Source organism: Aquarana catesbeiana, linkage group LG11 (genome assembly GCF_042186555.1).
Source record: "Aquarana catesbeiana isolate 2022-GZ linkage group LG11, ASM4218655v1, whole genome shotgun sequence".
Classification (NCBI taxonomy): domain Eukaryota; kingdom Metazoa; phylum Chordata; class Amphibia; order Anura; family Ranidae; genus Aquarana; species Aquarana catesbeiana.
The window spans coordinates 14,124,005-14,136,815 of NC_133334.1; the positions used below are offsets into that span (position 1 = coordinate 14,124,005).

General features: G+C 42.6%; 1 protein-coding gene across 3 annotated transcripts in view; it reads right to left on the reverse strand.

Moving 5' to 3' along the window:
- LOC141111846 (uncharacterized) overlaps positions 1 to 9,822 on the reverse strand; it is a 223,456-nt gene extending 213,634 nt beyond the window's left edge. For all 3 annotated transcript variants that reach the window (XM_073604007.1, XM_073604006.1, XM_073604005.1), the window contains exon 1: positions 9,695 to 9,822. In XM_073604007.1, coding sequence (XP_073460108.1) covers positions 9,695 to 9,752 — 58 coding nt within the window. In that variant the 5' untranslated portion in view covers positions 9,753 to 9,822. The remainder of the gene's footprint in view (positions 1 to 9,694) is intronic.
- Between the last annotated feature and the right edge of the window lie 2,989 nt (positions 9,823 to 12,811).

The window sequence follows — 12,811 nt, forward strand, 5'->3', positions numbered from 1 at the left end:
AGTGGAGTTTAGACCAAAAAGCTCTATTTTTGTCTCATCAGGGCAGGATTTTAATCCATGACGGCGTAGTGTGTTACTAATGGTTTTGTTTGAAACTGTGGTCCCAGCTCTCTTCAGGTCATTGACCAGGTCAGGGTGTAGTTCTGGGCTGATCCCTCACCTTCCTCATGATCATTGATGTCCCACGAGGTGAGATCTTGCATGGAGCCCCAGACCGAGGGAGATTGGCCGTCATCCCTAACTTCTTCCATTTTCTAATAATTGCGCCAACAGTTTTTGTCTTCTCAACAAGCTGCTTGCATATTGTTCAGTAGCCCATCCCAGCCTTGTGCAGGTCTACAATTTGATCCCTGATGTCCTTACACAGCTCTCTGGTCTTGGCCATTGTGGAGAGGTTGGAGTCTGTTTGATTGAGTGTGTGGACAGGTGCCTTTTATACAGGTAACAAGTTCAAACAGGTGCAGTTAATACAGGTAATGAGGGGAGAACAGGAGGGCTTCTTAAAGAAAAAATAACAGGTCTGTGAGAGCCGTAATTCTTACTGGTTGGTAGGTGATCAAATACTTATGTCATGCAATAAAATGCAAATGAATTGCTTAAAAATCATACAATGTGATTTTCTGGATTTTTGTTTTAGATTCCATCTCTCACAGTTGAAGAGTACCTATGATAAAAATTACAGACCTCTACATGCTTTGTAAGTAGGAAAACCTGCAAAATCGGAAGTGTATCAAATACTTGTTCTCCCCACTGTATATCTGAAAACTGATCAATCCTGATGTACTGACGGCCTATCTCATTTCTTGAGGCCCTAAAACACCAGGACAGTACAAATGACCCCTTTTTGGAAAGAAGACAGTTTGAGGCATTTAGCAAGAAGCATGGCACATTTTTTGAAGTTGGTAATTTTTGTCACAATTTTTTTGAAGATGAAGAAATTAAATAAAATGTTTTAATTTTTTTTCACAATTTTTTTTTATACATACTGTTACCAGCGCAGTACAGCATCATCATATGACTGGTATGGTATGGTCAGAAATATACTAGTGTCCCCAAAAACACAGTGTTGGCAGGATCAGCCCTAATCGCTGGCAGCACTTGCGACATGTAGCAGAATACATTTTCACCTAAATTTATGAAGAAATTAGATTTTATTAGATATGTTTTATAACAGAAAGTAGAATTTTTTTTTTTTTTTAATTTCTGGTCTTTTTTCATTTTTATAATACAAAATAAAAACCCAGTGGTGATAAGTTACCACCAAAAGAAAGCTCTATTTGTTTGAAAAATATATATACATTTAATTTGTGCACAGTGTTGCATGGCCGTGCAATTGCCAGTTAGAGTAGTACAATGCTGAATAGCAAAAAATGGCCTGGATGTGAAGGGGGTAAAACCTTCCGGAGGTCAAGTGGTTAAAGGGTGTGTGTGTGTATATATATATATATATATATATATATATATATATATATATATATATACATACACACTGTATCAAATAATAATTTGACGTAGCAGGGCATTGTTTTTGCACTAGATTTATTATGTGGAGGTTGATGTTGCAGCTTGATTGTGTGTGGTTGATTTTGATTGTTGATTTTAGTTTCTAATATTATTTTACATATTTGAGGAGCGAGCATGAAAAGGTTTTTGATTTATTGAAAAAAACAATAATATTACAACTACAATACAATATGCATACAAATAAATAGCATATATGAATACATTTATGTATAATAAGTATTTGAAAACTAAAAAATGTTGCTTTAACCACTTCAGCCCCAGAAGATTTACTCCCTTTTATGACCAGGCCATTTTTTGCGATACGGCACTGCGTTACTTTAACTGACAATCGCACAGTTGTAAGACACTGTACACAAATAAAATGGACATCCTTTTTTTTTCCCCCCAGATAGAGCTTTCTTTTGGTGGTATTTGATCGCCTCTGCGGTTTTTATTTTTAGCGCTACAATTTTGAAAAAAAAAATATTTTTTTTACTTTCTGCTACAAAGCACATCCAGTAAAAATATCAGTCATCGCGTCTACATACTATGGGATATTTTTATGGTATTTTTATCTATTTATTTTTACTAGTAATGGCGGCGATCAGCGACTTATAGTGGGACTGTGACATTGCAGTGGACAAATCAGACACTAACTGACACCTTTTTTGGGGACCAGTGACAATATTACAGTGCTAAAACAAATGCACTGGGACTGTACTAATGACACTGGCAGGGAAGAGGTTAACATCAGGGGCAATCAAAAGGTTAAATGTGTCCCTAGGGAGTGCTTTCTAACTGTGAGGGAGGTGCTGTAACTGTGGGAAGACAGAGATTCGTGTTCCTGCTTAGCGGAAACAGAGGATCTCTGTCTTCTCTTGTCACAGAATGGTGATCTGCATTGTTTACATAGGCAGACTGCCCTTCTGCCTCTCTCGGGAATGATCGGTGGGTCCCCACAGACATCGAGTCCGCTGGACCCACTAATTGGTCGCTGGGCGCATGCATGCGCTTTGCAAACCCAGGAGAGCAAAATCACATACCTGTATGTGATTTCGCGCAGAAGAGCTGCCGCCCTGCAGTATATGTATGTGTTATTAATTATTAATAAAATGTAAACCTATATCAACATTGAGCCCTCTGGGGATCAAAGTGTCAAGCATATAAATCTACTTTGTCTCTGCTTGCAAATATCATACACTTCATCCCCCTTCCTTCTTCGAGCCTACTTGAATCCTCTCTATCCCTCAAAACTGAAGTCTATTAGGGTTTTTAATATTTATTTATTTATTTTATTTATTTTAGGTACTTATATAGCGCCGTCAATTTACGCAGCGCTTTTATATATACATTGTAAATTCACATCAATATGCTACTTTTTTTTAATGTACAGACACATTTTGTTTTTTGAACGCCTTTTTATTTTATAAATGTTCTCACTATCCCATTTCACTAAAGTTCTTGTGTTATGACCCACACATTAGTAACCCCATGGCCATTGCAACACATGCACTACACTTCTTGTGTTACAATAAATACATTGCTTAAAGGAGTTGTAAAAGCGCAAGTCTTTTTATCTTAATGCATTCTATGCATTAAGATAAAAAAACTTTTGTGTGTAGCAGCCTACCCAGAACCCCCAGATTACTTACCTGGGCCCCATCTCTCTCCAGTGATGTCCACGAATGTCCGGGACACTCCTCCTGATTGGCTGAGACACAGCAGCGGTGCCATTGGCTCCTGTGGCTGTCAATCAAAGTCAGTCAGCCAATCAGGAGAGAAAGGGGCGGGGCCAGGTCGGGGCTCCATTATTGAATGGATACATGGAGCTTTTGACTCAGCTCGGGTGCCCCCATAGAGAGCTGCTGGCTGAGGGGGCACTCGATAGGAGGGAGGGGCCAGGAGAAGCAAAGAGGGACTCGAGAAGAGAAGGATCGGGGCTGCTCTGTGCAAAACCAAATGCACAGAGGAGGTAAGAGAACTCTCTACTTCTTTTATTCCCTCTCCCACAAAGGCAGCCCGAGCATCTCTCATGTGTAAAAGATATAAAATTTCCCGGGCCCATCCAACCTGGATCAAAGATGGCAATGATATCCTGACAAGAGAAAAACTGACATGAACCCAATGAGGCTGCCCAGCCAGATAAGGTATATTATGTAGTGACTGGCCTAATACTCCAGTCATAGCCCTGATAGATTTCATAATGAATAGATCGCTCAATTAATAATAAAAAACAATATTGAATATAGATGATGTGAGAATGAGATCCCAAGTTTGGGATATTTATACTTTTCCTGATTCATAAATCTGTACTGAGACTGATGTTGGACCATGGGAAGCACTTTCTAAACTATGTTCTGATTTCCGTGTCATCTTATCAATAACTGGTGTCTATTGGGTGTTGCATTTCTCTTTTATGTGTATCTTCTTGATTTTTGAACAATATGGAAAAGACACATATATGCATTACTTGGATTGCTTATGTTTAGCCCTACCAGCATATGTTTGCTTTTTGCATGCCCAGTGTTGGGACTATTGTTGGGTGGGGGATCCTTTCTTTTGGGGTGGAAAAAGTATGGTTCTTTACCTGTAAACCTAGTTAAACAATTAAAAAAAAATATATTTTGTTCTTAAGAGAATTTTTTTCTTATTCTTATCTTTTTTTTGTTCACCAAACAGAGAGAAAAAATTCTCTTATGAACAATATATGTTTTTTTTTTATTGTTTAACTTGTTTTACAGGTAAAGAACCAAACTTTTTCCTCCCCAAAAGAGAGAATCCCCCACCCAACAATAGCCCCAATACTGGGCATGCAAAAAGCAAACATATGCTGGTAGGGCTGAACATAAGAAATCCGAGTAATGCATATAATTACTTTGAGATTATTTCACACACTAAGCAAAAGTGATTTTTCAATAAATACATTTTGACTTACTGGATTACACCTTTTCATTTGTCTATATTGACATTAAAGTTAGAAGTAAAACCTTCTTGTTTAGCTAAAAGTTAATTACTAGATTGATCTTTTATTAATTCCAATCTTTCTATTCTACAAAGTTCTACTTTGTAAATTTTACTTTCTTTTAAACCCCTTTCTGCTTAAACGCACCATTTTGTTTCTTGTAAATGCTGTTCTTTTTTCTGTTCTTGTTTTTCTTGCTCTGCACACAGGAATGTTGGAGAACCACTTGTGTTGACAGAGAGAAACTAATAATAACCATTCCTGTCTGTTGCTTTTGTCATATTGTAATTGCATGTTAATAAAAATGACCTTTTCTTTCCAATCTGCAGCTCTGTAATTTTCTTTAAAGTGCAATGCAATATGGCTACCTGGAGTTGTTCTCTACACAGAATATGTACAGAATGCCCCCCCCAGAAACATAATTTTCTGCTTGTGTGATTGGCTCACTGATTTTCCCAGATGTCTACACTAAGATACAAATCAGATTTTTGGCATCCCCTGCAGCACAAATGTAATTTTTGGTAAGATACTCCCAATAGGTAACAATGTCTATAGGGATGCAGACCCTGCCACTTTCCTCATTAGAGCCCTGATTCTGCAGCAGCTGGTTGATAATTATAAAGTCCCTCCCATTAGACTCACTCAGCACATGGGTACTGAGGAACAAGCAGTGATTTCTGCTTCTCTTTCCCATTTATCCAAATAGGTATTAGGAAGACTTGGTGAAAATTTGGCTCCCATTGCTGCTCCGCCATTTTAAAATCCATTATAAATCTGAGTTTGGGTGTTTTCATTATTTTTTTTCTTTCTCAGTGTCAGTTTTGCAGTGGTGGTTGCATTCATTGTACTGATGTTCTCCTTCACAGGCAGGTTAGAGCCCTCCCCAGGAATGTTATTGAAAGGTATTTGCCAATTTTAAAGGTTTAACATCATTGCTTCCCATCATAGGAAGCAGACATCTTATGGCCTTTGAGGATTTGATTAGTTAATATATACATACACAGAGGATTTTACAGCTTAAGTGGCTTTGTTCCCCTCCCCCACCCCCCTCCCTTTTATTTTATGTACTTTCTATTTTTTCGAAATGTTTATTTTCTATATACTGTATATATTAGTTGCAATTGCCGGTTCTGACAGCCATAGGGCTTTTATAGCCTTCTAAAAGTTTTTTGTAACCATCTGCCGCACGCTTTGTGGCTAAAATGTCTTATAGAACTGTTTTACAAGTTTGTTCTGATGGCAATTAAGGTATCAGATATGATTTATATGGCTATGTGTTGTATCTTGCTACATGTCTTTTTCTTTACTACAAAATAAAAATTGTTTGTAAACAAAAACAAACCTGATTTCTTTTAATGAGGAAGTAAGTAAAACCTTGGACAGAGGGGTGGCTGTGGACGTGGTATACTTGGACAGAGGGATGGCTGTGGACGTGGTATACTTGGACAGAGGGATGGCTGTGGACGTGGTATACTTGGACAGAGGGATGGCTGTGGACGTGGTATACTTGGACAGAGGGGTGGCTGTGGATGTGGTATACTTGGATTTTGCAAAATCTATGTGGCTAATGGCTATGTGTTGTATCTTGCTACATGTCTTTTTCTTTGCTACAAAATAAAAACCTGATTTCTTTTAATGAGGAAGTAAGTAAAACCTTGGACAGAGGGGTGGCTGTGGACGTGGTATTCTTGGACAGAGGGGTGGCTGTGGACATGGTATACTTGGACAGAGGGGTGGCTGTGGACGTGGTATACTTGGACAGAGGGGTGGCTGTGGACGTGGTATACTTGGACAGATGGGTGACTGTGGACGTGGTATATTTGGACAGAGGGGTGGCTGTGGACGTGGTATACTTGGACAGAGGGGTGGCTGTGGATGTGGTATACTTGGACAGAGGGGTGGCTGTGGACGTGGTATACTTGGACAGAGGGGTGGCTGTGGACATGGTATACTTGGATAGAGGGGTGGCTGTGGACGTGGTATACTTGGACAGGGGGTGGCTGTGGACGTGGTATACTTGGACAGAGGAGTGGCTGTGGACGTGGTATACTTGGACAGATGGGTAACTGTGGACGTGGTATACTTGGACAGAGGGGTGGCTGTGGACGTGGTATACTTGGACTTGGACTGGGGGTGGCTGTGGACGTGGTATACTTGGACAGAGGGGTGGCTGTGGACATGGTATACTTGGACTTGGACTTGGACTGGGGGTGGCTGTGGACGTGATATACTTGGACAGAGGGGTGGATGTGGTATACTTGGACAGAGGGGTGGCTGTGGATGTGGTATACTTGGACAGAGGGGTGGCTGTGGACGTGGTATACTTGGACAGAGGGGTGGCTGTGGACGTGGTATACTTGGACAGAGGGATGGCTGTGGACGTGGTATACTTGGACAGAGGGATGGCTGTGGACGTGGTATACTTGGACAGAGGGGTGGCTGTGGATGTGGTATACTTGGATTTTGCAAATCTATGTGGCTAATGGCTATGTGTTGTATCTTGCTACATGTCTTTTTCTTTACTACAAAATAAAAACCTGATTTCTTTTAATGAGGAAGTAAGTAAAACCTTGGACAGAGGGGTGGCTGTGGACGTGGTGTACTTGGACAGAGGGGTGGCTGTGGACGTGGTATACTTGGACAGAGGGGTGGCTGTGGACGTGGTATACTTGGACTTGGACTGGGGGTGGCTGTGGACGTGGTGGACTTGGACTGGGGGTGGCTGTGGACGTGGTATACTTGGACAGAGGGGTGGCTGTGGACGTGGTATACTTGGACTTGGACTGGGGGTGGCTGTGGACGTGGTATACTTGGACAGAGGGGTGGCTGTGGACGTGGTATACTTGGACAGATGGGTGACTGTGGACGTGGTATATTTGGACAGAGGGGTGGCTGTGGACGTGGTATACTTGGACAGAGGGGTGGCTGTGGATGTGGTATACTAGGACAGAGGGGTGGCTGTGGACATGGTATACTTGGATAGAGGGGTGGCTGTGGACGTGGTATACTTGGACAGGGGGTGGCTGTGGACGTGGTATACTTGGACAGAGGAGTGGCTGTGGACGTGGTATACTTGGACAGATGGGTAACTGTGGACGTGGTATACTTGGACAGAGGGGTGGCTGTGGAGGTGGTATACTTGGACAGAGGGGTGGCTGTGGACGTGGTATACTTGGACTTGGACTGGGGGTGACTGTGGACGTGGTATACTTGGACAGAGGGGTGGCTGTGGACGTGGTATACTTGGACAGAGGGGTGGCTGTGGAGGTGGTATACTTGGACAGAGGGGTGGCTGTGGAAGTGGTATACTTGGACTTGGACTGGGGGTGGCTGTGGACGTGATATACTTGGACAGAGGGGTGGCTGTGGATGTGGTATACTTGGACAGAGGGGTGGCTGTGGATGTGGTATACTTGGACAGATGGGTAACTGTGGACGTGGTATACTTGGACAGAGGGGTGGCTGTGGAGGTGGTATACTTGGACAGAGGGGTGGCTGTGGACGTGGTATACTTGGACTTGGACTGGGGGTGGCTGTGGACGTGGTATACTTGGACAGAGGGGTGGCTGTGGACGTGGTATACTTGCACTTGGACTGGGGGTGGCTGTGATATACTTGGATAGAGGGGTGGCTGTGAATGTGGTATACTTGGACAGAGGGGTGGCTGTGGACGTGGTATACTTGGACAGAGGGGTGGCTGTGGACGTGGTATACTTGGACAGAGGGGTGGCTGTGGACGTGGTATACTTGGACAGAGGGGTGGCTGTGGACGTGGTATACTTGGACAGAGGGGTGGCTGTGGATGTGGTATACTTGGACAGAGGGGTGGCTGTGGACGTGGTATACTTGGACAGAGGGGTGGCTGTGGACGTGGTATACTTGGACAGAGGGGTGGCTGTGGACGTGGTATACTTGGACAGAGGGGTGGCTGTGGACGTGGTATACTTGGACAGAGGGATGGCTGTGGACGTGGTATACTTGGATTTTGCAAAATCGTTTGGCACAGTTCCCCACACACGGCTCATGTGTAAGGTAAAGTCTACAGGCTTGGAAAGATCAATTTGTATATGGATAGAAAACAGTCTAAAAGACCGAATTCAGAGAGTCGTGGTTAATGATTCTTACTTACTTGAATGGTCTAAGGTTATCAGTGGTGTATGCCAAGGTTCAGTGCTGGGACTCTTACTTTTTAATAGCTTTATAAATTATATTGGGTCTGGGATTAAAAGTACAATTTCAGTCTTTTCAGATGACACCAAGCTATGCAGTGGAATAACGTCCTAACAGGATGTCTCCAATTTACAAGGGGGCACTCTTTACGTCTAGAGGAAAAAAGATTTCATCTCCAAATATGGAAAGGTCTCTTCACAGTAATACCGCATACGCACGATCGGAATTCTCATCGGAAAAAGATATGACGGCTTTTCCGACGGGATTCTGCTCAAGTTTGCCTTGCATACACACGGTCACGCAAAAGTTTGCTGAAATTACGACTGTCAAGAATGCGGTGACCTACAACACTACGACGAGCCGAGAAAATGAAGTTCAATGCAAATTGTTTCTGAGCATGCGTAGGAATTTTGCACGTCGGAATTGCCACAGACGATCGCATTTTGGGATAGGAACTTTTCCCGACCGAAAAGTTGAGAACATCTCAATCTTTTGCTGGCTGGAATTCGGCCTGCAAAAGTCCGATGGAGCGTACACACAGTCACATTTTCCAACGAAAAACTCTCATCGGTCTTTTGCGGGCGGAAATTCCGATCGTGTGTACGCGGCATAAGAGCTGTGAAAATATGTAATAGACTCCCTCCAGAGGTGGTTCTGGCCGGCTCAGTAGATTGCTTTAAAAAGGTCCTGGATTCTTTCCTAAATGTACATAATATAACTGGGTACTGACATTTATAGGTAAAGTTGATCCAGAGAAAATCTGATTGCCTCTCAGGGATCAGGAAGGAATTTTTTCCCCTGCTGTAGCAAATTGGATGCTTTACTGGGTTTTTTTGCCTTCCTTTGCATTAACTGTGGGTAGAGGATTGTGTATATGGGATTGTATTTTTTATTTTTTTTGGTTGAACTAGATGGAGTTGTGTCGTTTCTCCACCTGTCTAACTATGTAACTATGTACAGTATATCAATAATGGTAGCATTGTCTGAGATCCTGTGTTGTACGGCTCTGTAATGTATCCTCGGGTACAATGACATTAAACACAGAAGCGTGACACTCACCTGATCCTAGGAGGAGAAGAAAGCAGATTATATGCAGAATTTTCAGCCCGGTCCTCATTGCTCCATCCTAAGTGGATCCACTCCAAGAGAACTGTGAGAGACGTCTGATCTGTATAATGTGACTTCAATTTCTGAAACATTTCTGTTTCACTTTTACTTTTAGAGAGTACAGATTCTTGTACACGACACCGGCATAATTATTTACACTGTACACATACCAACATAAAATCACAGAGACAAAGGTATGGAAGAGAATCTCCAAATTGCACAAAAGAAGCAAAATAAAACAAATTGTAACAACATTTATGCAACAGGTCCATTTGTTGTTATTTTCTGCAGCTTTAAAATGTTACCTCTCCTTCTATTCCTCAGTAAAAGCTCTTCTAAAACCCAACTTCAGCCTCACTCCGGCAGGCTCCAGCACCGTCCTCTTCTCTCTGACACTCCAGGCTGTGGGCATTACCTTGGTGTCATCTCATACAATGCAGAGCTATTAGTCCTGCATTGTATATGAAGGAGGAAAGTGTGCAACTAAGCCGGTAGCGCCCGGGAGGGGAGAATTCACAGGACTAGTTTCACATATGGAGGGAACCGAGGGAGTGAGGAGTACAACGAGTATTTTTTTCTTGTACCCCAAGTTGGGCTTTGAAGCTGCAATTGCAGCCGCCCATTATCAGTGTTGACTTATTTCCAGAGCGGGAGAAATAATGATAATAATATGATCAGTGGAGAGTTTTTGCTTCTAAATGGTGGAGACTCAAGACAGCGGAGGTGATGCTTTGGTCAATCCCCCCTCCCACCAACATCAACACAATCCTACCTATCCATATAAAATAAACCCCTTCCCGATGACGTAAGACAAATATGCGGCCTCACAGAACTTGTCTTTCTTCCTGCGCGGCCTCATATATGCGTATTTGTTCTCGGAGCGCGCCACAAGGTGCACAGAGACCGGGGTCTCACCCAGAGCCCCGAGCTCCATACTAATGATTGGGACCCGGAACTCCCGATTCTGGGTCACCTGATATCTGTGGTAGCCTCTGATTGGTTACCACAGTGATCAGCCACTGTGAAGGCCGCCCCTGTGTTTCTCTCTGTCTCTGTGAATGGAGGGGAAAGATGCAATGTTTTAAAAGCGGGAATTTACCCCCAAGAGTGCAGGGGCTTTCTAAGCAGCGAACAATGCAGATATTGTATGGTTTAAAAGGTAGCTTTATTAAACGTAGGACATTAGAGTAAAAAACATGAACTGTGTACATAAAATTATGAAAAGCACAAGAGCATGTACAAAGCTATACATAAATTATGCAATACAAAAGCGCTTGGATAGTACTGGCGTGTTTCAACCCCATCGGGTCTTCTTTAGAGGAAATGCATGCGCTGTGGAAGAATTTCGTATACATAATGAAATAATACCAATGTGATTGTGCACAGTTGTATATAATGAGAGTTTTAAACATAATTACCAAAAGTATGTGTATAGCCATGTCTCTCCTGAGCCTACGATTTTCAGAACAGCCTCCACTATCTGATCCCAACACCAGGGCCCCCCGGTCTGCCAACACCCCAAGAGAGGGAGCCAAGCAGAAGCTGCGCGACTTGCGATGACTTACATCTAGGAAATACCCCACGTTTGGCAAGGGGCAGGTGGGTCAGCAGTGCCTGTGGCCTAAACATCAAGCAGCAACATCAATGAAAGCATTTAGAAAGAATAGTATCATCTGTTTGTATAAACTTTTATAAATCCAGTGATAATGATATTAATAATATCATAAGCTTTTTTAAGGCTGTTGGCCTAAATTTTAACACAGTTAAAATATCTTTGTAAATTCTAGTCAAAGATTGTAAACAAAGAAAAAAGAGTAAGGAAAGAGAAGGAAAAGGAGAAAGGCCTCCCCCTCCTTTTCCTCTTTTCCTTTCTCCTTTTCCTTCTCTTTCCTTCCTCTTTTTTCTTTCCTTTTGTCCTTCTCAATTGGACATTTCTTTCATTTCCCAAACCTCCTTTTTCCAGTTTACAGTGTACATACATCTATACACGCCCTACAATCTTTGACTAGAATTTACAAAGATATTTTAACTGTGTTAAAATTTAGGCCAACAGCCTTAAAAAAGCTTATGATATTATTAATATCATTATCACTGGATTTATACAAGTTTATACAAACAGATGATACTATTCTTTCTAAATGCTTTCATTGATGTTGCTGCTTGATGTTTAGGCCACAGGCGCTGCTGACCCACCTGCCCCTTGCCAAACGTGGGGTATTTCCTAGATGTAAGTCATCGCAAGTCGCGCAGCTTCTGCTTGGCTCCCTCTTTTGGGGTGTTGGCAGACTGGGGGGCCCTGGTGTTGGGACCGGATAGTGGAGGCTGTTCTGAAAATCGTAGGCTCAGGAGAGACATGGCTATACACATACTTTTGGTAATTATGTTTAAAACTCTCATTATATACAACTGTGCACGATCACATTGGTATTATTTCATTATGTATACGAAATTCTTCCACAGCGCATGCATTTCCTCTGAAGAAGACCCGATGGGGTCGAAACGCGTCAGTACTATCCAAGCGCTTTTGTATTGCATAATTTAGGTATAGCTTTGTACATGCTCTTGTGCTTTTCATAACTTTATGTACACAGTCCATACAATATCTGCATCGTTCGCTGCTTAGAAAGCCCCTTCACTCTTGGGGGTAAATTCCCGTTTTTGAAATCACCTTGGGGTGTGCAGTCTTTCCTTTCCCAGGTGTCTCCCTTCCTTTTGAAGATGCAATGTATCTTCCTCTTCCCTTGCAGAGAGAAAAAAATGTGTGTATAAAAAAAAAATACCTAGATCAAGGTTTGCTCTAGGTCAGTGTTAGGGCTCTTTCACACGGGGCTGATCAGTGATGATCCGACCCGTGAACATCCGCTTGCTCAGCGGGGATCACTCCGCCGACAGACCTGTCAGAGCGCCGCTCTCCCCTATGGGGGATCGGGTGATGATGGACCGTAGAGTCCGTCGTCACCCGATCCGAAAACGGATGGAAAAGTAGGGTTTTCCTCCGTTAAACTTTTTGGATCGGAGCGGGTCGGATGTCAGCGGACATGTCACCACTGACATCCGACGCTCCATAGG